General features: G+C 45.0%; 1 protein-coding gene across 2 annotated transcripts in view; it reads right to left on the bottom strand.

The window, feature by feature from the left end:
• The window catches only part of Tspan2 (tetraspanin 2), a 50725-nt gene that overhangs the window by 17011 nt on the left and 9122 nt on the right, over nt 1-24592 (bottom strand). For both annotated transcript variants that reach the window (XM_027940265.2, XM_071618221.1), the window contains exons 2-6: nt 18412-18514; nt 4835-4932; nt 3443-3517; nt 1981-2079; nt 698-769 (exon numbers count right to left, since the gene is read on the bottom strand). In XM_027940265.2, the coding sequence (XP_027796066.2) occupies nt 698-769; nt 1981-2079; nt 3443-3517; nt 4835-4932; nt 18412-18514 (447 nt within the window). The remainder of the gene's footprint in view (nt 1-697; nt 770-1980; nt 2080-3442; nt 3518-4834; nt 4933-18411; nt 18515-24592) is intronic.

The following is a 24592-nucleotide window of genomic DNA, read 5'->3' on the forward strand; positions in this document are numbered from 1 at the left end:
TGTGGCTTGCTGGGCCGGGAATGACCTTCCTTTGTCAAAATTGAATTCCAGGATCCCCTTCTAGATGGAGCTTCCCTACTTCTGTTGTGTTTCATGGCAGCCTGTGTAGACCCTTGCATATCAGAGCCCTAGACTAGTTGGCAAGGCCTCTGAGGACAGGGACCATGTCCTTTTCATCTTAGAGTGGCAACATGCCTGACGCAGCAATTTACAGATGAGGCATTTATCAGCACTGTGACTCTACTGGAGAAATGTAGGGCAACATTTTGGGGGCACTCACCTCTGGACCTGGTGAGCACAATTAATACCATAAGCATGAGGGGCTTATAACTGGCAAGTGAGGGGCTGGGGTGGTGGCTCAGAGGTAGAGCGCTCGCCTAGCATGCGTGAGGCACTGGGTTCGATCCTCAGCACTACATAAAAATAAAATAAAGATATTGCATCTACCTATAACTAAAAAATAGATATTAAAAAAAATAACTGGCAAATATATACCATCATTCTCCGGGGTACTAGGAGGCCACAACTCAGCACTGGTTTGCTTATTTTGCACGGGGAAAAGGTGAGGCCCAGAGTCCACCGGGAGAGGGTCTCCTAGGGTCCCTGGAAGGTAGAACCTGAGCCTCCTTGCCCCCACCCTGAGGGCAAAAACCATTTCACACTACAGGGCAGGTGGGGGTCCCCGGTAGAAGCTCACCTTGTGGCCTAGAAGTTCCTTTGGGCACGTGGGTTGGACCTGTTCAGGGCTTTCTTTTCCACAGCACTGAAACTAGAAAGTCAGAAAGAGATGTTAGGACAGGAGCCGGGAAAGCGAGAGTTATGAGTCTGGGCATCCCTGCTGAGAGCAGGTGGTGCCGAGGCAGCAAAGCAGCTATAAGGTCCTTCTCTACAACCCAAACTGCTATTTCTAGAAAGGGAGCAAAGAATCGCATCGTCATGCTAGCAAACTAAGAAAATGACTTCCTTAAAGCTGTCTGAGTTTCACCATAGGAAGTGACTCAAGGCAACCGGAACAAGGCAAGAAGCTAATAGACAGCGTCTGTGAAAATTGCTGCTTTTTACACAGGAGCTGGGCCTTTGGAGTCCTTCCTTCAGAAGGGGATTCATATAACCTGTTGAGGAACTAAAGTTTTATGAGCTTTGAGAAGGGCTCATTAACTAGGGGCTGTCTGTGAAGGACAGAAGTGGTCACAGTAAACCCCAGGGGTCCAAAGACCGACTTTCACACAGGCTAGCAAACAGGTGACTTGCTTTAGGGCTTGCCCTGTGAGACAGAGGGACCTGTGTGCTGCTTGATGGCTCTGGGGTACTTGCCAGCATTTTTTTTTGTGACAGAGAAGATCCAAGTACCTGAAAACGCTTGGCCCAAGAGTTCATAGCGTTTCTCCAGTATCAGTGTTTAAGAAATCAGAACGACTCTGGCTTGGCCCATTTCCTCTGTCAATCTTCTTTGATTAACTGTATGTAGCTCTGAGCACTCCATTGACAGCACAGGCCCACAGAAGGCTCCAGAAGGACAGTCTCACCTGCGACCCTTCATTTTACAAATGAGGAGATGACTGTGTATCAGGGAGACCAAAAAACTTGCTCAGGGTCACAAAGCTGTGAAGTAGCAAAGCTGCAGCTGGAAACTAGCTTTCCTAACTTACAGGCCACACTTGCTTCTGCCACACCACCATGCTGCTCTTTGAGAGACGCTGACATTTATTTGGGCTGCTTTCTCTGTGTTCTTGTTCGCCCTCCTTTGTCTCTTTTGGGCACACACTCTGACTTCCTCTTGTGAACTCGGTGGTAGGCCTCTTTCTCTTCTGGGGTTCTATACAGAATGCAAACTATGGCTCTCACAAGGGCTAAAATAAGATGCTGCTGCTTGCCTTTACTGAATTTATTTTTATTTTGAATCCAGGTGCTGGGGAGAGAACCTGGTTCATACATGATCTTTAGAAGACATGAGGTTAAGGAACAAGTCAAGTTACTTACTGCTGAGTGGAAGGTAACAAGAGTCCCATTTCCCTTTCCCCTGTCTTTAAGGTAATCATTGTAAGCCTCTTCGTACATGGTCTGTACGTGTCGTATAGCCTGAAAAATACCAGGAAAACTGAGGGTATGCTGAGTGGGAAGTTTCAAACAATCTCTTTTCATCAAAGAAAATCCCTTGTTCTATACCCCTTAAAAACACTGCCTTTCCATGTATTTAAAATGATTCTGCATATATGACACAGAATAGATTCTAGAGTTTCTTTTTGTCATGCTCGGGATTAAACCCAGGGCCTTGTGCATGCTAGGCAAGTGCACTACTGCTGAGCACATCCCCAGTTGATTCTAGAGTTTCTAAGATGCTTTTGAGGATGAAAGGACAGACTAACCCAAGAAGAGTTTTCATAGACCAGAAAGATTTCTTAGAGTGGAGGTTTCCAAAACCTGATAGGGCTTCAGCATCAGTGGGAACCCAGTTTCCTGGGCTCCACCCAGGAGATTCTGATGCACAACCAGGGCTGGGAACTACGCAATCATGGTACCTCACTGGTTAAAAGGACTGAAGTCTTCTCATGGCATTGTTTAACAGATGTTCACCACCAAAGAAGACTTTTTGCATTCAAATACCATATAAAGTTTGGAGAATGCTTCTCTGATATAAAAGCATGTGACCCCCTAATCCACAGAAATCTCAAAAGGTCCTACGATATAGTTTCACTTCTGTATGGAGCTGAGTTTAAAGTAACCTATGAATATAACCAGCTACTTTGGAAAAATTCCAAAAGAGGTGACATTTCTTATTGTATAGGTTTGTCATTTTTTTGGTCTAAAATAAGTTCATTAACACATTATTGACGGCACATGAATTAATCTGAAATATAGTACACAGTGCCATTCTTCCATTCTTCTTTCTTTTCCCTTCCATCCCTTTCTTTCTCTCTCTCTCTCTCTCTCTCTCTCTCTCTCTCTCTCTCTCTCTCTCCAAGTGTTTATCTTTCCCAAAGCCTATTTCACTTGTGGGTTCTCCTGATACTGTTCTGGACACCTGGAGTTGGGCAGCAATCTAAACTACTTTGGGAGCACACAATAGGTCAAGTTTTAGTCTCTGAGGATGTCACAGACTCTGTACAGGCCAAGCCTTAAGGATAAACCAGGGATGCATGTTCTTCTCAGTCCCCTTTTTACTTTTGCCTCATTGTGAACTAGGGATAATCTTAAACTAGTGAGCTTATTTCAAAAACCATACACTACATTATAAATTTAATAAATGCTATGAACAATCTCCCTAGAAACACACATAGATGTGTACATATGCATACTAATACATACACACGCTCAGTCCTATGCACTACTTCGTTAGATTAAGAAGTTCTGCTCATTCTATAACTTTGGGCACTATTTGGTTTTTTAAATAACACTCTATGTATCTCATAACTTTTGCCATAAAAAAGTAATTTTTACTTACTACACCCTTGCCTATAAAAGCAAATACTCCAGTGGTTACTTCAGCAGCGAATATCACCAGTAGGCAGGTAAAAAACTGTAGAGGAGAGAAAACACTAATTTCATTAATTTAATACCTTTTCAATGTATTCAGTCCCTTTGACTTTAGTTATATTGAAAAGGCATTAGGCAAGGTTATTAGTTTGAGTTGATCCAGCAGTAAGCATTTGCCCCTTTAGTTTCCTTTATGCAACCGTTGTTTTTTTCATTCATCTATTCATTCATTCAGCAATTGTTTATTGAGCATCTGTTCTGCACCAGTTACTGTCCCTGGTTCTTAGTATACTATAGTGAACAAGGTCTCAATGTCTCTGCGATCATGAACTTCACATTGGATAGACGAAGATACTAATGAATAAAGGATTTAAAATTTGAATAAGAGAATTTTATAGAGTGACACAGAAATGCCACCATCCCAGGTCAGTGCCTGGCCACCTATGTGCTCAATAAATACTTGAAGAGCAAAAAAGACTCTATCAAGATATCAAGCAGGGTCAGGAGATAGGTATCATGGGGCCTGGGCTTGGAGAAGAGTATGGAAAGGCTTCTCTAAGGGGGTGTGTATTGTGGGGAAGTGGGTGTCCTCTTGGACAAATTTCCATTCAGGTCTTGGGTTTGCTTTGATCAAACCAAGTTCATTGATTTGTCATTGATAAACAAGAGAGAGATGCCCAACAGCAGGGGAGAGAGAGAAAGAATGGGTGGGTGAGGAAACAAGTCAGGCATTTTTATATAGCAAGAGGTCAGAAGCAGCAGAGTTAAAAAATCCAAAGGTTGCCATGAGTGACTAAAATGAGAGACTGCCTAATAAAAGTGATGCTTCAGACTCCCAATGGAGAAACATAAAAACTCCCCCTGCCCCTTCTTTCTTCTTGTTTCACTTATACATTGGCATTGGCTTTATAGCAGTTAACTGATTTTTTTTTTTTTAAACCAGAGACTGGTGGTTAAAATAAGCCACTAGAGGGATGTTTGGTTAAGTTATTGATCTTAACCAGAAATGCTTTTCTTATAGATAACAGCACTTCCCTTGCCTATAGGAATCTTTTAGCTGCCTCATCCACAGTGAAATATTATTTTTTAAAAAAATAATCATAATTGCCCCTTACAATTACCAGGCACTTTTCCTTCCTAAACCTCTTTACACTAATGACCTCATTTTTTTCACACTTTCCATATGAGGCAGGAACAAAAATAATATTATTCTTATGCAAGAGACAGAGAAACCCCAGACTTAGGAAGATAAGGGAGAGTCAAGGGCTCAGTGAGTCCTGGGGGACCCTGGGCTGCAGGCCAGGCATCCTGACTTCCTTCAGACCAGCGCCTCTGACCCTACCCCCCATGCCCCACTTACTGATCCGAGCACACACTGTGACTCCCGCATGGCTCCACAGCACCCAAAGAACCCCACGGCCATCATCAGGGCCCCAGCTCCAACCAGCACATAGAGCCCTGTGGGAAAGAGGTCAAGGGAGACTATTCAGAGTCAGGCTAAGTGAAGTGCCTGGCTCCCCAGCCCCTGAGGGCCAGAGCAAACAGAAGGACTTCACCACCACAAACTGGGCTCCAAATCCTAGGCACCCGGAGCATTTGATTGTCCATACTGTAATGAGTAACACCTGTTGAATGCTTCCTGGGCACACCGTATGCCTTGGCAGTGTGCCGTGATCCTCTGAGGTAGGGGCTACTATTGGAAGCAAAAATAACCAACACAGTTTCGGCACCATGATGAAAGCACAAATAACCAGGATGGAAGAGGCTTCACGGATCAGCAGTGCCTTTTATTCAGGATCACAGTCGGGCATTGGAGGGGCTCACTTTCTGGGTGGAAAATGGCCCTGGTTCCATAAGGGATCTGTGTTTTATAGTTTACAATGAGGGTGGCTTAATCACTGGGGACTGAAGCAGAATGTGTCAGTTTGGGCAGCCAGGAAAAAAGTTGTAAAAAGTCTGAAACTTAGTGTTACTGGGAGGGGATGGAAGCTCAGAGCTCTGTGTCCATTGCTTCTCTTCTTCCTCTGGGACCCATTGTTACCCAGAGCTTCACTATTTGCTTTTCTCCTTCCAGGACTCACACGGGCAAAGGGAAAGGGTGAAAGTCCAGGGCCCAGCGCTGAGCATCTGCCTCCTTGCTTCAGGACCCATATTCACTAGGAAGGGATGAATGTTTTGTCTTCTTCCTCCCCACCTCTTCCTCTCCTCCTCCCAGGGCATCCTGTCTCGGGGGTTGTCATTTTCCAACTGTAATCCCCAGTTCAGAGAAGAAAGCCAAGTTAAGGAGATAAAAGAAGCACATAGCCAGCAAGGGGTGGAAGCCAGAGCTGCCCACCTCCCAGAGCTCACACCTGGATGACCACAACATGCCTCCTCAGGCCAGGCTCTGCAGCTCAGATTCCTATACCTTTGCACAGGATGTAACAGTGTCCCCTTTATGCTTTGCATATAAGCCTTGCTGCTCTGCCACTGCAGCTTATTTTTAAAATGGTCATGTTTCTTTCTTTTAATCTCTCCCTGTTCCTCCCTAATCTCTCCCCTCTTTAATCTCAGGGGAAACAGGATTATCTTTCTTCCCCAACCTACGCATATATATCTGTCCCTGAGTACATATCCACCATAGGAACGAAATAATCCAGACTTTGGGGATGGCACCAGAAGATCTCAGAAATGACCACCTCCCAAATTAACAAGTGAATTACAACTCCAACAGAGAACACGTGGCATGTAGCCTTTGAATCACCTCTTTAAAAGGCTCTGTTCCTGCTGATGGATAGAACCACAGTCTCCTGTGTTTCTCTCTTGCTAGCAAAGCAATAATTCCTTTCTCTCAAAACCGTGTCCTTGTTATTGGATTGGCACTGGGGACAAGGATGGAGATTTTGGCAACAAGGAGAGTTCTATGATCCACAGGAGATTCATGACACTGAGTTTAGGGGTGGTCAGGAGCGGGTGCGAGAGCTGGGACACAAACCCAGGCCTTTCTCCTGAGCCTCTGCACTAGGGACTTAATGGCTGTCTCTATCTGAGAGGCCTGAGGCCCAGTGTTTGGGAGGAAAAAACAGCTGCCCAGGCACTGAGGGGAGCTGCTCAGACACAGAGGGGGCTTTTGGTTAAGGACAGGAGCAGAGGAAAGAGCAATAAAATATGGGTTTTGCATGATTTTTCTCCTTTAGAGGGCAATACCGTAGACCTTAGGCAAAAGAGGCTGATATTAATAATTAAGAGGGGCGAGAGATAAGGTCATATTAATATTCTTAATACAATATCAGCTACACCTATGAGGGGCTCATTTTTTCTGGTACTGATCTGAACACCTCGTGTTGATTTTTTAATGTAAAATTTAATTCAGGACAGGCCTGTGAGGTAGGCACTCTTATTACCTCCATTCTTTCGTCAGAGGAACTGGGCCTCCAAAGAGTAAGCCCTTTGCCCAAACTCACAGAGCTGCTTGATGGGCAGTGCAGGCCCTAAAAGCCAGCTCCTCGGCAGAACGCCATCCTGCCTCTCTGGCAACAGCAGCAACTTTAGTTTGGGTGGTGACTTTTACTTCCTACCTAAATCAAACTCAAGAACTGTTGTTCCCACAGGGAAAGAAAAGGGCAGACATGCTCGGGCTCTGAGAGAACTTCAGCCAAGCCTTCCCAGGTTTCCTTCTCTGATCCCGAGATAAGGGGGAACACAATGAGACCTGGTACTTGGCTTACTTGCAATAACTCTCATAGCCTCTATTTTCTTTTCTGCATTTTACTCAGATGAGTCACCTGGAAACCACTCCCATTTGCCGGAGGTGGGGGCTGGTGTCAGGCCTCTTTGGGGAACCCCTGAGCCTGCCATTCAGGCGCTTCCTGGGGCTCCACTGGGTTGCTGAAAGTGGTTTGTGGGCAGGCCTGTCTGTTCACAGACTCAGATGGAGCCGAAAGCCACGCTGCTTGGTTTCCTGCATTGCCCGGCCTCGCTCAGGGTGCTTCTCTGGGTTGGCTACTCTGCAGTCCTGAGGGAGGTTCAAGCTTCCTGCAGTTCCAGCTCTGCCACTTCCTCCTGTTCCATTTTCTCTAAAGGCTAATTCAGTGGGGAATGAATGTGGTAACTAGAGAAATAATCGCATATTAAAAACAATAATATTGTTGGCGGCACTGACGAAAAACCTTATCGTTTTTAATAATGTTTTCATTTTTCAAAGCGATTTCACTTCCAACCTCTCATTACTTCCTCAAAACAACCTGGTTAGGTAAGACACGCGATTGTTTTACAAATGGGGATCAGCAAGGCAAAACGCTGTGGGCCTGGACCCCTGAGTTCTCACCAGGGTCTTCTCACCCAAACAGGCTATAATGAAGGGCAGCAGGAGGGACACCATATTCAACTCCTTCTCAACAGGTGGCCCATCTTACTCTGTTGATTTCCTGCTTAAGTTGTTCATGGCCTCCCCATTGTTACTGCTACAACTGCAACATGATCATCTGTGTGGAGTCACAGCCTGAGGACCAGCACACCCTAAACCCTCACCCATCCTTCACTCCGGCCATCTGGAGATCACTGTGGTCTGACCATGCCTTGATCTTTGCTGATTTGTGCCTTTGCAGATTCCCATATTTATCCCTCTGTAGATTTTTTTTTTAATTTTTTATTGTTGGCTGTTCAAAACATTACATAGTTCTTGATATATCATATTTCACAATTTGATTCAAGTGGGTTATGAGCTCCCATTTTTACCCCATATACAGATTGCAGAATCACATCAGTTACACATCCATTGATTTACATATTGCCATACTAGTGTCTGTTGTATTCTGCTGCCTTTCCTATCCTCTACTATCCCCCCTCCCCTCCCCTCCCCTCCCCTCTTCTCTCTCTGCCCCCTCTACTGACATTCGTTTGTCCCCCTTGTATTATTTTTCCCCTTCCCCTCACTTCCTCTTGTATGTACTTTTGTATAACTATGGATAGGCAGAACTAACATCATCAAAATGGCGATATTACCAAAAGTTCCCTCTGTAGATTTTTAAACCCACAAACCTTACTCATTCTATCTAGAGAGAATATGCTGGATATTTCAAGTGGATCAAGAGTAAATCAATTTGGAAGTGCTGGACTGAGATACCTCATCACCCATCTTTGCTTAGAGATACATGCTGGGAACCCATCTCAGCAAACATCCATGAAGCCATCAGAGGGCTGGACTGTCCAAGGTCAGGCAAATGAGAATGGAGTCCCAAGACACTGTGAGAAAGTCTGGAATATAGGGGGAAAAATGGTGCTCCTGCAGAGGCTCGGACTCAATGGGCAGAGGCCCAGGGTCTGGGGAGGACAGAGTTGATCTGCACTGTGCACGGCTTGATCTCTCTGGCAGAGATCCTTATGTTTCTGAAACAATGAGCTCTTCAAGAGCATATGTTGGCCAAGTGTGGTGGTGCGTACCCGTCATTCCTGCAGGTTGAGGCAGGAGGATCATAGATTCGAGGCCAGTCTCAACAACTAAATGAGGCCCTAAGCAACTTAGCGAGACCCTGCCTCAAAATAAAAAAATAAAAAGGGCTGGGATGTGGCTCAGTGGTTAAGTGCCCCTGGGTTCAATCTCTATTCCCCCCCACCGCCAAAAAAAAAAGCTGAGAATCCCAGAGCTCATGGCTAAACCAACCTGTAACTGCCCTAGCATCTCTCTGTCCTGAGGCCTCTTTCCAGCCAGTCTCCACTCATGTAGGAGTGTGTTGTTGTGATTCCCCAACTCCCCCATTCCCAGTGAGCCCTGCTTATAGAGCTGGAGAGAAATCAGAAGAAACTATGCAAGTGGCAAAATTCCTTTATATATATATATATATTTCTTTTTTTTTTTAGTTGGACACAATACCTTTATTCCATTCATTTTATTTTTATGTGGTGCTGAGCCTGGAACCCAGGGCCCCATGTGTGCTAGGCGAGCACTCTATGGCTGAGCCATAGCCCCAGCCCGTGGCAAAATTCCTTGGGCCTCCTGAACCCTGTTCCAAATCTGGTTGTAATATTCTGCACAACATAAAACCACCTATGACTTCCAAGGATACCTTATCCTTTATATGCTCCGCCTTAAAAAAAAAAAATAGCTGCTGGATGAATAAATTAATTCACAGCACATTTTAATTCCAAGATGGTTTCTACAGAGCCCTCTTCTTCCCACGGCACGTGTGATAGATGCATGACCTATTTCCCAAATCCCTCATGCTTTCCAAGCCCTGCTTCTCTTGATTTAAAGAGAAAAAACACTTTGAAGTTTCATTTTTATCTTTAATAGCTGGGTGTTACAATGCCAGTGATCTCTAGTGACATGCTACCAACAAGAGCTTTTTCTGAACATCTTACTTCCCGACAATTCCTGCTTCTCTCTCAGATTTTGGATACGTCTTTTAAAGCAAATAGCATCATTTCAGTTAACACACAAAGGGGATGGCTTTTTAAGGCCTGTTGGCATAAATTCATTGTAAAATGGCTCCCCCTTTGTAGGGACTGGATATTGGTGTGGTCATAAACATTGGCTTTTAGCAGTAGACAGTTTCATATAACTTGTAAATGACCATTTTTCATCTAAAAATAATGTTTTTTATGCTTCTGCATAAAAACTCTCCTTCTCAGCTTTTCCTGAATGCATATAATTCCACTTGTCCCTCAGTATCCCTGGGGGATTGGTTCCAGGACCTCCTTGGATACCAAAGTCAGTGGGTGCTCAAGTCTCTTATGTAAAATGGTGTAATAGTTGCATATAACCTAAACACACCCTCCCATATACTTTAAATTATCTCTAGATTACTTATAGTATCTGATACAGCATAAAAGCTATATAAATAGTTGTTATACTGTATTGTTTAGGGAATAATGAAGAGAAAATTATCTACATATTCAGTATAAACAAGCTTTTTTTCAGAGTCTTTTTGATCCGTAGTTGGTTGAATCTGTAGAACCCACGGCTTTGGAAGGCTGGTTTTAAATAAATATCTAGGGGAAAGGGAGGACTTGGTGCTCTCTGAATAACACCAAAAGCTATCAGTTACTGAGTCTTATTCTCAGTGCTTAACATGTCTCAGTCATGCAGTCACTCATCACTATTGGTAGTAAGCACCATGTCCTGGTGGCCAGCCTGCTCTGAGTGGCATCTGTACTGTGCACCTAACAGACATTATCTCAAGAAACTGCTGGCTGCACAGTTCAGTCTTATAAACTAGTCTCTCCTTTATCTCTTCTTCCTATTCTCTCGTGTCATTGTGCATTGCAGACAAACCCTTCCTCAGCATGCCCTCTTGACAAGTAATACCAATAGGTAAGATGTACCGAGGGCTCACTCAGAAACAGGTATGGCACTTAACCATGTTCAGATTTCACAGATGAGGAATCTGAGACACAGAGAATTAAGTACTTTTCCTAAGATTGCGTAGCTAGTGAGGGGTTAAGGTGGAATTGAGCCAAAGTACAAACCCTTAACCGCCAGGCCACACACTCAATAGGAACTCAGAAGAACAGTGACTCTCTTAGCTAGAAATCTGCTCATTTAAAAATGGAAGGAGCATTTTCTTGAGAAAAGTACTTGAGGTGTCTAGAAATGATGATTCCTGGATTTTCCTCTGAAAGAACAGGCCTGGCGCCCCAAAATCTAGGCCTGCCCACCTTGCCTGTAAGTAGGTCCTCTTATTCTTTGGTTTTGTTATCTTTAATATGAGAATGATTATCAGCTCGTTGTAAAAGTACTTTGGAGAAATGATCTCAATGCTATAAACTACAGCACCGTTCTGTTATCCAGCTAGCAAGACTGTCAGGTACAACTGAAGACCAAGAAGTTAAAAAATATTCCCGGAATGAGTCAGAGTTTTTAAAAAGGCAAGCCAGCCCCTTAATGTTCAGCACAGGAACACTTTCCTTACACATAACCTCCAGCCACAATCAAAGCCAGGCTCCAGGACTCTGAATCCAGGGAGAGACAGCTGCAGCCAGGCTGTGACCCTGGAGAGCCAAGTGGCTCCTGTTTGTGTGGGCAACCCTTCCATGGAGAAAGCTGCTCACATCCTCTGCTTGCAGACATGACCTCATGCGTTCCAGAACATGGGCCCTCTGGCCGCCCGAGGGCTGAGGGGATCACTCCCCACTCTGAGCTCCTAGAAAGAAGACCCTGGGGTGTCTGCCCATCCAAAAGGCAGGCCAGAGAGGGACCGCAACAGGACATAGCATGGGCAGGTTGCTGGAATTTGGAAGATGCGGGACTTCTCCTAAGAGTTCATTGAAAGAGGCTAGAAGGGAGAAGGTCTTGGAAGCCCCAGTAACCCAAGTCCTCTTACTGCCAGGATCTCCCTCCCCCACCTCAGCAACCCAGGGACACCATGGATCAGACTCCAGGCCTCAGCCTGGCCCCATAGGGCCTCGAGAGATTGCGGCAGGCGGCAATCAGTCTGACTACCCTCTCCTGCTGTCCTCATTTCCACAGCTGGGTCCTCTTGTCTTGGCCTAGGATCTGTCACTCTCCCAGGCTTGGCAGTGGCATCTGGATCTTTACCCCAGGAAGGGAAACTCCATTACCCAGGAGCGAGAACTGAGGATGCCAGAAAGAAAAGAATCTCCCAAAGATGGGGAGTTCCTCCAACAACGCTTAACAGTCGTCTGCCCAGAAGCAGGGAGCTAAACAACATACCTTTCCTGGGGTCTCTTTCAGAGTGGGACTTGAGGCTGGGAGTGCAGTTATCTTTTCCTTTTCTTGAGATGAGGTCTTATAAGATTGCTGAGGCTGGCCTTGAACTTGCAATCCTCCTGCCTCAGCCTCACAAGTAGCTGGGGCTATAGGAGTGTGCCACTGAGCCCAGCTAAAGCCTTTTTTTCTTGAAGAACCACTTGAATGTGCCATGTTTGTTTAGAACACTCTTTAGCAAAGGGGTCACAAGAGTTTAATGATTGCTTTGGAATTTATTCTTGCAAAAAAAGGAGTGTGAGAACAGTAGACAGAACCCCCAAACTGGGCCTGGTTTCTTTTTTAAACTCTTGTTACCTCATACTGTATACTATGATGTAGCATAAATGGTACCCTGGTTTATTTTTCTTCGTGTTTTGTTGCTAGAGAGAAGGTATCTTTCTTATTTGGAAAGTTAACTATTAAGAGAAAATATCAATTTCTACAAACATGTACATTGCTCTTCTTATAAGAAATATCTGGTGTAGAGAAAAGGTCCCAACTTCACAAGTGTTTTTTGTTGACATTATCCAGGGAGGCAGAAAATGAGCAAGCACAGGACTGGGTGTTCGCAGACCTGGGTTTTTGCTGAGCTCTGCAGGAAGAGCTAGGAAACCATGACTGACTGCCGGCCCCTGCTGCTTAGCCCTCTGGTCCCTACTTTCCTTATTCCACCTAGTGCTGAGTTTCTATGATGACCTACTTCCCTAACCTCTGAGCACTGACCGTGATCATCCTCAACACCATCTGCTCCAGGATGACCTAGAGGAGAACTCAGGGTGGGTAAACCCACACCCATGGTCCGTACTGCCAAGGGCAAGCAAGAAGGATTCAGACTCTGCTTTTGTACTGTTTTCCTTGCCAAGAATCCAGCTCCTTTTCTCTACTTAGATAAATGAATCTCCTTGATTCTCAATCCATGAGGCTTGAGAGTGCCAACTTACCTCAAGCTCCAAGGTGGGCATGAAGCCCAGGCTTACACCAACCAACAGCTGGTCATAAGGACTGGTTTGGGGATGGGCACTATACCCAATATGGCCACTGCAGGTTAGGCTGGGGATTTCAGGTGGATCTGGCTGGAATGAAAGAAGCGTGTTCTTTTACTGGGGTTTCTCTGGAGTTGGAGCCTAGAGCCACTGGCAGCCATTTTATCACGTGGAGAGGAAACTTGCCTAAGAGGGTTGACAAAGGGAAACAGAGCCAACAGATGGCTACAGGCTGGATTCTGTACATCATCTGAGTAGTCCCTGGGACCAGTACTAATCCTGGACTCTTCAGTTATGTGAGTCAATAAATTTCTATTTTACTCTTGTCAATTGGAGGAGGTCTCTGTGACTTGACATAGAAGAGTCTAGTCAGATAAGTCCATGAAGATATGATATGATGGGACAGCTCTCTCATTTCTCAGGCAGTATGCAAACTGCTCTTGTCTAGGTTAGAAAGCAGACTCAGGAATGTCCGTGAAGTGCTAGTTCACCCTTCTGCTCAACACAATAATCTCCTCAATTAACAAAACACTTGATCCTGATTTTTTTTGTCACAGCAGTGGTGAAATACCAACAAAAAGGACAGTTCATTTTCTTCTGTGGGAGTCTGTTCAACTTTTTTTTGAGTTATCCGATCATTAAAAATATTTTCTTATATTGAATCCAAATCTGTATCTGTGAAATTGCTCTAGCACTTTGTTTCTGGAGCAACAGAGACAGGCCACTTGGGGACTGGCTTCCATCCCTAGATCCATGTAACTGCCTTCAGTAACTCACCTGAAAATCATGAATTATTACTGCCAGACGTGGCTTTTCCTTCACTGGTATCTTGTGCCATTTTGATTCCTTCTGTTCCTGAGTCAGATTAGTTAGGCTTAGTTGGAGTTAACAATATTTTTTACCTTTCTTTCTTTATAATTCTTATTGCAACCACTATGGGTTATGCCCTTATTTCTTCACACCTGGCTATATCAATAATCTATACCTTTTTTTATTTTTTTTTTTAAGTCTTGTGCCTGCCCTCTTATTCTCTGTTGCCAGAATAATTTCTTTAGAACGCAGGACAGATCCCACTGGGCCACAAGCTCCAAATTATCTATTGCTTATCAAATTAATGATGACATTCAAGGCCCGGCCCTTTATATCTGTTGTCCTTCCCTCTCTTATAAGTAAGTAATCTTAGCTTCCCACCATGCCCCACTCCTCACCCCTGAAAGCACCTCTGTGCCATCTGGGTTTGCTCATGGCTGGCCTGTGCACACGCCTTGTGCATTCTTGACTCTCAGTCTTTGCAATCCTCATCTTTTTCTTTTCCAGTCTGGTATTCAAAATATAACCCAAATCTTTCCTGCCTTACCTTAGAATGACCTTTGATGCACCCACTGCAAATACACTCAGCACCTAGTTACACACTAGCTTTTATTGTAAATTTAAGTCGTTAAGACTATGAGTCTTTTCAAATATACTGCAAGTTATGTGAAGGCAATTACAGCATTATTATATTTTTTGTGTGTGACCCCCAGTTCCTGGGCCTATAAGTTGACTGGAGAATGATATTGATAGGTTATATTTTTTCCCTCAAATGAAGGAATCTACAAAAAGATGGAAAGAGAAATTACTTGAAAACTATGTTTTAGCAAATATTTAGCAAAATCCAAAAAATTAAAATGATCATGGAGAGCTCTTTAAAATAAGTAGATATTTAATATCATTGAGAGGGATACAGCTCCTCTAGATGTTTTTCTTCATGGTCTTTGAAAAGGGGTTTTCTTTTTTACTGCTAAAAAATGTCCACCTCTATCTCAGAAAAAGTACTTTCTTTATTGTTCCTAAAAAAAAAAATGTCTAGTTCTAACTCAAAGTACAATTTAGAGCTTGAAATCCTTCACCTGCAAACTTGGCAGTGAGGGTGTAGGTGGCTGAGTTTAGGCATTTGATTATTGCCAAACAACTTGAAGGAGATTATGAATGGAACTGAACTGGTTGGTGTCTTCCCAAGCATTTTCCTTCTAACTAAGGGTGAACTTTTCTCCATTGCCCTGAACAATTAGCCACAGTCCCCATAGGTAAGGTAAAAATGGCGGCTGCCTACCCTATATTTATTTGTCAATCCTAATTCAGAATCATGAATAAAGCTTTCCCTAACTCAATCTATCCCAAACTGCCTGTCCTTCGAAGCTCTATGGGAGCAGCCTGCGCGCTCTCGCTCGCTCTCTCTCTCTCTCTCTCTCTCTAATTCAGTATTTATGTACCATTCATGTAGTGCCTACCATGTGCTTGTGACTATTATCTGCTCTTGATTATTGAAGAGTTCCTTCTCCATATGTCTGGAGAGGCATGAAGCCTATTTAACATGGGATTAAATGGGATCTTGTTAAAACTGAATTCAAAATTGTGGGGAATGCTATGTGATCGGTAGCTTCTGGAATATCAGCAACATGAGTGTTATGGTTTAGATATGAGTTGTCCCCCAAGATCTCATGTGTGAGACAATGTAAGAATGTTCATAGGTGAAATTAGATTAGGAGAGGCATAATCTAATCAGTAGATTAATCCACATGGACGGATTAACTGTGTGGTACCTGAAGGCAGGTAGGGTGTGGATCACTTGGGGGTATGCCTTTGGGGTTTACATTTTGTCCCTGGTGAGCAGAGGTCTCTCTGCTTCCTGGATGTCATGTCCTGAGTTGCTTTCCTCTAGCCATAGAGTCAGATGACCATAAACTGAACTTAGGAAACTGTGAGCCAAGATAAATTTTTCCTCCTCTAAGTTGTTCTTGTCAGATATATTGGCCATAGTGGCACAAAGCTGATTAAAACAGCAAGGGAAGAGGCATTCCTTCTCCACTCTTCCCTCTGCCTGATCCTGGTGTCCCTGGTGTGGGTTGAAGGTGACAGAACAAGGGTGGGTTAAGCTTGTCCTTGGAACACTTGAAGGCTTCTCTGGAATAGAAAAATGCTTCTTGAGAAGTTTTCAGAGCCAGGAGTCTCTCAAGGAGGAATATTTGAAGTGCATGTTTGCTAGCTTTGATGGAAGTGTGCGTACCACCTAGGAGCCATGTGGATAGAAAAGAGCATTTCAGGGTTAAGTCTTTAGCAGATTCCTCTGTTTTTTCCTTGCCACAAAATGCCAATCTTGTCCAACTGTTATAAGTCCTCTGGGGAACTTGGGCCTTGCTCCAGACCCAGGCATGATTATCAATTAATCAGAGAGCCAGTCATAGTTATTCTCTTCTTGGCCATGATTAGATATAATGCAAATCTGGCCAATAAGCTGCAAGGGGAAATGTGCTTTTCAGGAGACTCCTGAGAAAGATTTCATTTATCCCTCAAAAGGACCATATGAAGTGAAACTTCCTTTTTTCTTGTTGGGATGTTGTTGTCTGAGGACACAATGTTGGAGCCACTGCAGCTATGTTGGAATCATAAGGGGACATCTTAGGACACGCAGAGGATGGCAGAGTAGAGAGAAGAACCGGGGTCCTTGATGACTTTGTTGGGCCCTGAACTAATTCTGGAAATTCCCCATCTCCAGACTTCTTTAATCACATTTCATCAATTTTTGAGTTTTTTTTTAAAAAGCATTTTAACAATTCTGAGATTAGAATTTATCTTTTATCGTATGTTATAATTAAATTGGCAGCATTTTTTTTCTTAATGTAACCTAAAATAATTGGGTGTTGTTTTTTTTAAAAAAATCTATATGTAAGATTTCATAAAACATAAATGTTCTTATTATATTCATCTTTTTTAAATTAATTTTTAAAATTTATATATGACACCAGAATGCATTACAATTCTTATTACCCATATAGAGCACAATTTTTCATATCTCTGGTTGTATAGAAAGTATATTTACACCATTCGTGTCTTCATACATGTACTTTGGATAATAATGTCCATCAAATTCCACCATCATTTCTAACCCCCTGCCCCCTCCCTTTCCCTCCAACCCCTCTGTCCTATCTAGAGTTCGTCTATTCCTCCCAATCTCCCCCTCCCTACCTCACTATGAATCAGCCTCCTTATATCAGAGAAAACATTTGGCATTTGTTTTTTTGGAATTGGCTAACTTCACTTAGCATTCTCTTCTCCAGCTCCAACCATTTACCTGCAAATGCCATGACTTTATTCTCTTTTATTGCTGAGTAATATTCCTTTAGTAGATTTTCTGCTACTTTCCTTTGTAAGTATTGTAATCAGTATGGCGATTTTCCTCACAGGATGATTCTGGGAGTGGAAGATGTTTGGTGGAGGAGGTGGCCCAGCCGCCGTGATTTGGTCCTTCATGAGGACATCCATGGCTCTGAGTGGGGCCTGGACTCTTTCTTTTCAGAAAGAGATTCTGCTCTTATTAGACTCTGGAGCCAATGACCTGTATGGGTCCCTGCCTCTCCCCAGGCACAGATGTCACAACAAGCAATCCAAGTTTACCCTATGGCTGGTGGGGTTCTTAAAACAGCCAGTCAGTTATGGGGGTCGCTTGCATTGACAATGGGCTTGGAATTTTTGAAATCTAGAGTGCATGTCCACTTAGCTGGAGAATGAGATAAGGCTCCAGCAGAGGGCTGGAAACAGAGGGAGCTAAATGCACGGTGACCATTTGTACCCCTGCTCATCTCACTCTGGGTGGGAGGCTGCACCCCATCCCATGCTCCTCACCCCTTTCCTACTCCTGGCAGGAGGCAGAGCTGATGCCTCTTCTCCAGGGCTAGCCTTCTTGTCCCCCCCCCCCCTCTCCTCTCTGCAGTCCCTAGTCATGGAAGGACTGGGATCAGCACCTCCCAACCTTGAATATCTCTCTTCATTTTGAGTTACATTCTCCTCCGGTGCAAGTGGAAATACAAAATCACAAAATCAAATCCTGACTCTGTAGGGGCACCCTGTCTCCCTGGATGGACTAGTGAATAACAGACTTGTGGTACACCCATTTTCCTCCAGGGACAGAGGAGGTTTTCTAATTCTTTGAAATGAATTTTCATTACATTTCCTTGAGACTTCTTTTCTGGCTGCGCCGGCCTTCCTATACTTTGGAGAGTGGAGGAATGGGTCATGTGAGGGAGCAGGAGAAGCAAGGTCCTGTCCACCTGCCTCCCTAAGCGCAGCACTGAGGGCCAGGTGGAGCACAGGGCTCCAGTGTTGGCTCCTTCTGCCTCTTCCCTGCCCCTCCACGCCTCCCCCTCCCACCAAAGCTCAAGTGCAGCTTCTGCTCCATGTCTCCCAGCTGTCCTACCTGAGCTAAAGCTTAGGGAAGCTCAAGTCACTCACCCATGTAGAAATACTCTGGGGACTTGTCCTCCGACGACAAATCCTTTATGGTGCCTCCAAATCGAAACCATAGTCCAAAAGCAATGACGGCTGACCCGGCCAGCTGCGGGGCAAACAACACCGTATTTACAATGGAAGTGAAGAGGGGGTGTGCAGACCCACTAGCAGGTGCAGGCACAGACAAGGGCTCACCCTTGGACATTACCTAGTCCACCCTTCAGCTCTTATGGGGGAGGAAAGGGAGGTTCACAGAGGTGGAAGCATGTGTTGAAGCCCCTCAGCCTGGTGTGATGATGGCACTAGGCCCACACTACCAGCTAGCTGCCTGGTGGTTATGCGGCACACGTGCCATGCTGAGGGCATCTCAGAAACACTATCCTAACAACATCCCCCTGGCAGCATCTTCTCCTTGACTTATTGTCCTTTGCTGGTTCATTGAAACTCGTCACCAATATCACAGTGAGAGGTGACTGGGTCTCAGGTGCCAGGTCACCAACAGCAAGATGAACTCCAAGACCTGGGGGAACTTGTCTTTCTCAGTTAGAGGAAAATGCACCAACCTTCAAAATGCACCACCCACACCTCATGATGCACACTCTCCAATTAGAATGTAATTCCAGAGGTTTCTGTAACCCTCTCGCCCCCAGTCCTGTGTGGTGGTCACTGTCCTGCCCCTTCCTGGGGATGAAGTAGGGAACCTGGCTTTTTTTTTTTTTTTTTGGTTACTATTTTGAGTTTCCATGGAAAGTGAGAGAAGAAAAAATAATTTTCTGAAACAGCGTGGTCTGCGCTGTGCGGCTGCGGGAGAGGCTGGGCGGTTGGCACGGGCAGTGGCTGGGCAGGCTGGCAGCTGGTAGAGTCATCACCCGGGCTCCCTCCCTCCCCTCTGAAGGTTGCCGTGGGGCTCAGCATTAAAGCCAGAAGCCCTTTCTGCCTTTGCAGGACCGTCACTGCTGCAGGCCAGCAGGCTCCTGCCGTGGTGTTCTCAAATTTCACTGTATCAATCAATCAACGCATATTTACTGGGCACCTTCTGGGCATAAGGCATGATGGGAAAATAAGCAGAAATGTAAAAATAGCCTCCTGCTGCTGCCACCCTGTCCAGTCTCTGTTGGGCTGCCCCAGTCCTTCCCCAGACAAGCAATTCAGAGCCTGCCCCTGCAGGAACAGAGAAAAGCACACCGGGGGCTGATGACATGAAGACAGGATGAAAATCACAGAGGCAGAGGTTTAACAAGGAAAAATCAAAGTCAGGGTTAGCCCAGAGACTTTTGCATACGGGTTCCTTCTGTCTTGTGGGCAGCTTGTAAAGGACCTGGTGCTGTCTGGCTGGGTTTCTACCAGGACTTTATCCCCCTTCACCTTCTGTCCCCCAGGGCCAATTCCCTCCTCCCCGGGTTTCTTCAGAAACGCTGCAGGACTTCGGTGAGGAGGAGTCCGAGGGCAGAGTTTTACCAGCTGGACTCTCCCCATGGGGAATAACTAACAGTTTCCAGCCTCAGAGGAAAGCGCTAATTGAATAGTGTGAGGGGCAGCTAAAGGAACTGGGCACAACCAGCTTTTGAAAAAACTGCTGAATTTTAAAAATCAGTAGCATGGCTTGAAAATCTGGAAAGAAGTCATGTTAAAAAAGTCATAATATTTATCATCGAAGGGAGAGATTACAGGTGACTTTCTTTTAACCTTAAAAATGTAGTTTTAAAACAGCGTTACGTGGTAGTTTTTTTTTTTTTTTTTCTATCAGAAAAAAAGTGAGGAGAGTATGCTTTTGTTGTGCTTTAACTTAGAAGGAAACCAGTTTGGGGACCTCACTGTTGCTGTGCAGGAAAGAGGGTGCTGCCCTCAGTCAATTGCTGTCCCTGCTCGTCAGGGGACAAGTTGTCCAGCAAAGCCTGACGGGCAACCTTACCACCCTCTGCAGTGCCTGATGGAAAGAGAGTTTCCAAATACAAAGCAAAAATCTATTGACAGAGGCGCCAGGCCAAAGCCAGAAGCCACCAAGCAGACTGTGGAGGAGGTGACTGGTCCCAGGGACACCCTACCATGAGGCCACATTTTTGGAATCTCTGTACACAAACTCTAATTTATAGCTGTCTGGGATCATCCTTCCAGACGGAATACATTTGTCCAGTTCTGGCACGGATGTGTTTGATGCATAATGGAAAATTAAAAGAGAGGTTGCAATTTAAAGCCATCGGGCAAAGGGGAAAAAATCTGCGCTTGCTCATCCCCGCCCCAACCCCCAAACCACACGGGTTTCCTCCTGGTTCAAGGAATTGTGGCTTAGCTGAATGTCATCACTGTGTGGAGGGGAATCCTCCCAGTGTGCTGCCAGGGAGCTAGCCAGGGCTGATATTGCGATGAGAAACAGAGTGAGCACTGCTTTGGGAAGAGGCACAGCAGGTCCTTTTGAACTCACCAATCCTGTAAGGCTCATGCAATGCTCTGTGTTCACTGGACTTATTAGCCTGGTCTACCACACACCAGAAATTGCCCCCCAAAAGTTCACACCAATTGCCATTAAGTCAGCATGGAGGTAAGTGAATCTGGTGTCCCTAAGTTCTCATTACTCTCTGTTCCATACAGCCAGAAGAGATCGGCTCCCCTGAGGGAAGCCTGCAAGCCCCTGTAATCCTAAACCACCAGGCCAACACTCCCTTTTGCCCTAATTCTCTCTTCTTTTAATCCCAGTCCATTTTTTTTTTTTTTTTTTTTGCATTCAGACATATCCGCACCTCTGTCAAGGTTAAAAACAACTAAGGAAGGAGAGGACATCCATGGCTCTGAGTGGGGCTTTCTTCTTTTCTTCTCTTGCCCCTACCCTGCCTTCACTTCCTCTCTTTCTTCCTTGAGTGTTTATTCAGCGGGAATCAACTCTGATCTAGGCTAGCTATTGTGCTTGGCATCAGGGAAACAACGAAAAAGGTGGGGATCACAATCCAACATGGAAGATAATCAACATGAAGTCATAAATGCAATATGAGGCAGGGAACGAGCTGAAGAGGGACAGCGTGCACACGGCCAAGGGATGGTGCAAAGCACAACCACCAGTGTGCAGCAGTTGTTCACTCTTGATGTATACCCAGAAGAGCAGAGAACTGGAGGGAGGTGAGAGCTCCCAGCCGAGGAGCACAGGGAAGGGCTTCATTTCCTTACCCTGATGCTGGGCTGGGGAAAGAGACGAGTCTGGGGGAGGCCAGAGTCTGGGCTTTAGCAGGAAGCTGGGATGCAGGGCTTCTGCCTACCTTTGCATCATCTTGGGAAGCCCCAGAGCCTTGAGTGAAGAAAGGATGGAGACCCTTCTTTTGATGGGAACAGTCAGGAGCATGAATCTTGCTTGGGTGCCTGATACAGCAGGGAGCCAAAGATAAAGGCCTGAGTGACTGTGGACCAGAGAGAGAGAACACTAGGGAGTGAAGCTAACAGCTGAGAGGACCAGAAAGAGTTCACCACACCATTTGAAGAACTTTGTTGAGGGGTCCTTCTAGGGCCAGTACCACGCCTAGGGCCTTTGAGAGAATGACAACCAGAAATATTGTTTTGTAGGAACGGGCTTTTTCATACAGCGGAATGGGTTGGACCTTCATGTTAATCATTTAAAAAAAAATCACTTATTGAGCATGACTGTGAGCCAGGAGCCTAGGACTCAGAGTTGACAAAGAACCAGTCTTTCTCCTGGGGTTCTCAGGGACTCATGGAAAGCTATTTGGTGGCCTAGGTAAAAACCTAGTCCTGCAGGTGAGGATCCAATCACAGGCCCAGCCTACCAGAATGCACACAAGAAGACGCCAGATAACATCACCTCTTCAGTCATCTCCCCTTTTCTGAGGACCAGTTGTGCACAAGGCACTAAAAAATGTGTTGAAATGAGGTCTGAGGGCAAAAGTGTGCCCATTACTTAAAAACATAAAATAGAAAAAACAAAAACCAAAAAAGGCGAGAAGAATGCAGTGAAAGGAACAGTGGTGTACAAACCTAAGCCATTAAAGAGGGGCTCGCCAGATTTTCCTGGGTAAGTTATTCCAGTAGCTAACCATATTCCAGAGTGTTTGCGGGACACAAAATTGCAAATTGTAAGCACATGTCTTTAGAGAAGACATGTTTGCATTCTAAAACTAAAGAAGCAGAAGAGAGAACTGAAGACGGATTTAAAGAATTTTTAAAGCAAAGTGGATGGGCAGAGTTTCCTGTAAGTCATGGCTATCTGAAAAAACTAAGCCATTTAGCATAAAGCAAAACTTGTTTATGGATTTCACCTTGATTTTAACTGCATTTATTTTCACTTTCCTGGGCCTGCTGATAAAAGGGCCTATCGTGAGGACATAGTTTTTTTTTCACTTAAAAACAAGAAAGATTTTATGAATCACAAACATGGTCCCCTGTGGTAGTCCAGCTGGAGACAGGTAGTGCTGGGATGCAAAAACGCAGAGACCACTCCCTGGACCTGGCTCCTCCTGTCTGCCCAGCCTTCCCCTCCTGGACACAGGCCAACGTGGATCACAAACAGCAAAAGCTTGGTACTGCTGGTGAGCAGTAAACCTCCTTTCTGGGTCAAAAGCACCCCCAGAGACAGTTCTAGATAGTACATATGCTTATATCTAGGTACCAGACCAAAGAATGATCCTCAGAGGCCCTAAGCCACAGTCTCAGTTCCTTCTTCCACTGGAGGCCACTGCTCTTGCCGTTTCCCGAGACAGAATGCTCTCCTCCCTCCCCTACCAGACTGACACCCACTCAGTGTTCAGCTTTCCTGTCACTTGGGGAAGACTACCCTAGCCTAGTTATTTGTCTTTTTTCATAGCACATGCAACCATTTCTATTTAAACATTTCAGTAATTTTTTTCAAAAAGCCCTGATTTCTGTGAGGGCAGGGATGGGAGCTGTGTTGCTGTAGTACAAACCCCTTCCTCTTGTCTTGCAGAATGGGCTCCCATTCTGTCAACTGACATATGACATATGTCACTGAAGGAGCAGAAGACCTACAAAAGATACCACTTAGGCTATGTTGTGGATGGAACTGCGACCCCTCACCCCACGATTCACACACTGCAGCCCTACCTCCCAGTGCGGTGATATTTGGAGATGAGGCCTTTGGGAGAGAATCAGATGAGGTCATGAGGGTGGGACTAGTGTCTTTATGAGAAGAGACACCAGAGAGGCTGCTTTCTTTCCCTCTGTCATCGAAGATGCAGTGACAAGGCACCACCAGCTCACCAGGAGAGGGTCCTCATGAGACCCGACCATGCTGCCACCCTGCCCTCAGACTTCAACCTCCAGAGCTGTAAGGCATACGTTTCTGTTATTTAAGCCACCAAGTCTTCCCCCCCCCCCCCACACCCTTCCCTCTGTTTGGTGCTATCGATTGAACACAGGGCCAGGTATTTCTTTTTTTTTTTTTTTAATGTCATCCCAAGTTGACTAAGACAGGCTGACAGGAGGAATTGTGAACAACCTCCCTCACAGCTCTCCAAGGGAAGACTTCACAAAGGCCTCTTTTCAAATTCACCTGCACCGGGGAAACACTGCAGATACCTTGGAAGGCACTGAGTGAACACAAGGTTGAATATACACAGCAAAACAGTCGCCCATGGACAAAGAAAACCAAATTAGAGTACGCAGCCTCACTTCCGTTTCCCTGAGCCTCAGTGACATGTTAGAGTAGATCTATGCATCTCTGTTGGTGGCAAGAAGAGGGGCATATGAACACTGCATACGATTATAGCAACACACACACCACACGCTGCATGAGAATGAAAGAATAAACAAAACCAATCCTATACTCTTGCTTCTCCAGGATGAAGCCATGGCCACATGCAACCCAGTTTGTTTGTTACTCTCTTCTTTGGGCTGAAGTCACACAAAGTTGGAAATGACACTTTCATCCTAGGGTTTTCATTAAATGCTTTCAAGCTAATACTTGCTCTCAGTGGCAATTATCATCCTAGATGGAACTATAATGAGCACTCACTCACGATATTTGATCTGATTGAAACCCCATTATGATGCCATGAGGGTAATGCAGCCTCCGCCTTTTAGCAGGCAGATGTCAGAAGCACATTTGCTTTAGAAGATGATACTAATTTTCTCAAAGTGGAAAACTGGCTCCCAAGACTTTCATCCTATTATGCCCTGAAAGCAGGACCAGGATTAAGATGGCACTTTCTCAAAATCAAGGATTTTA

This window comes from Marmota flaviventris, chromosome 10 (genome assembly GCF_047511675.1).
Source record: "Marmota flaviventris isolate mMarFla1 chromosome 10, mMarFla1.hap1, whole genome shotgun sequence".
Lineage (NCBI taxonomy): Eukaryota > Metazoa > Chordata > Mammalia > Rodentia > Sciuridae > Marmota > Marmota flaviventris.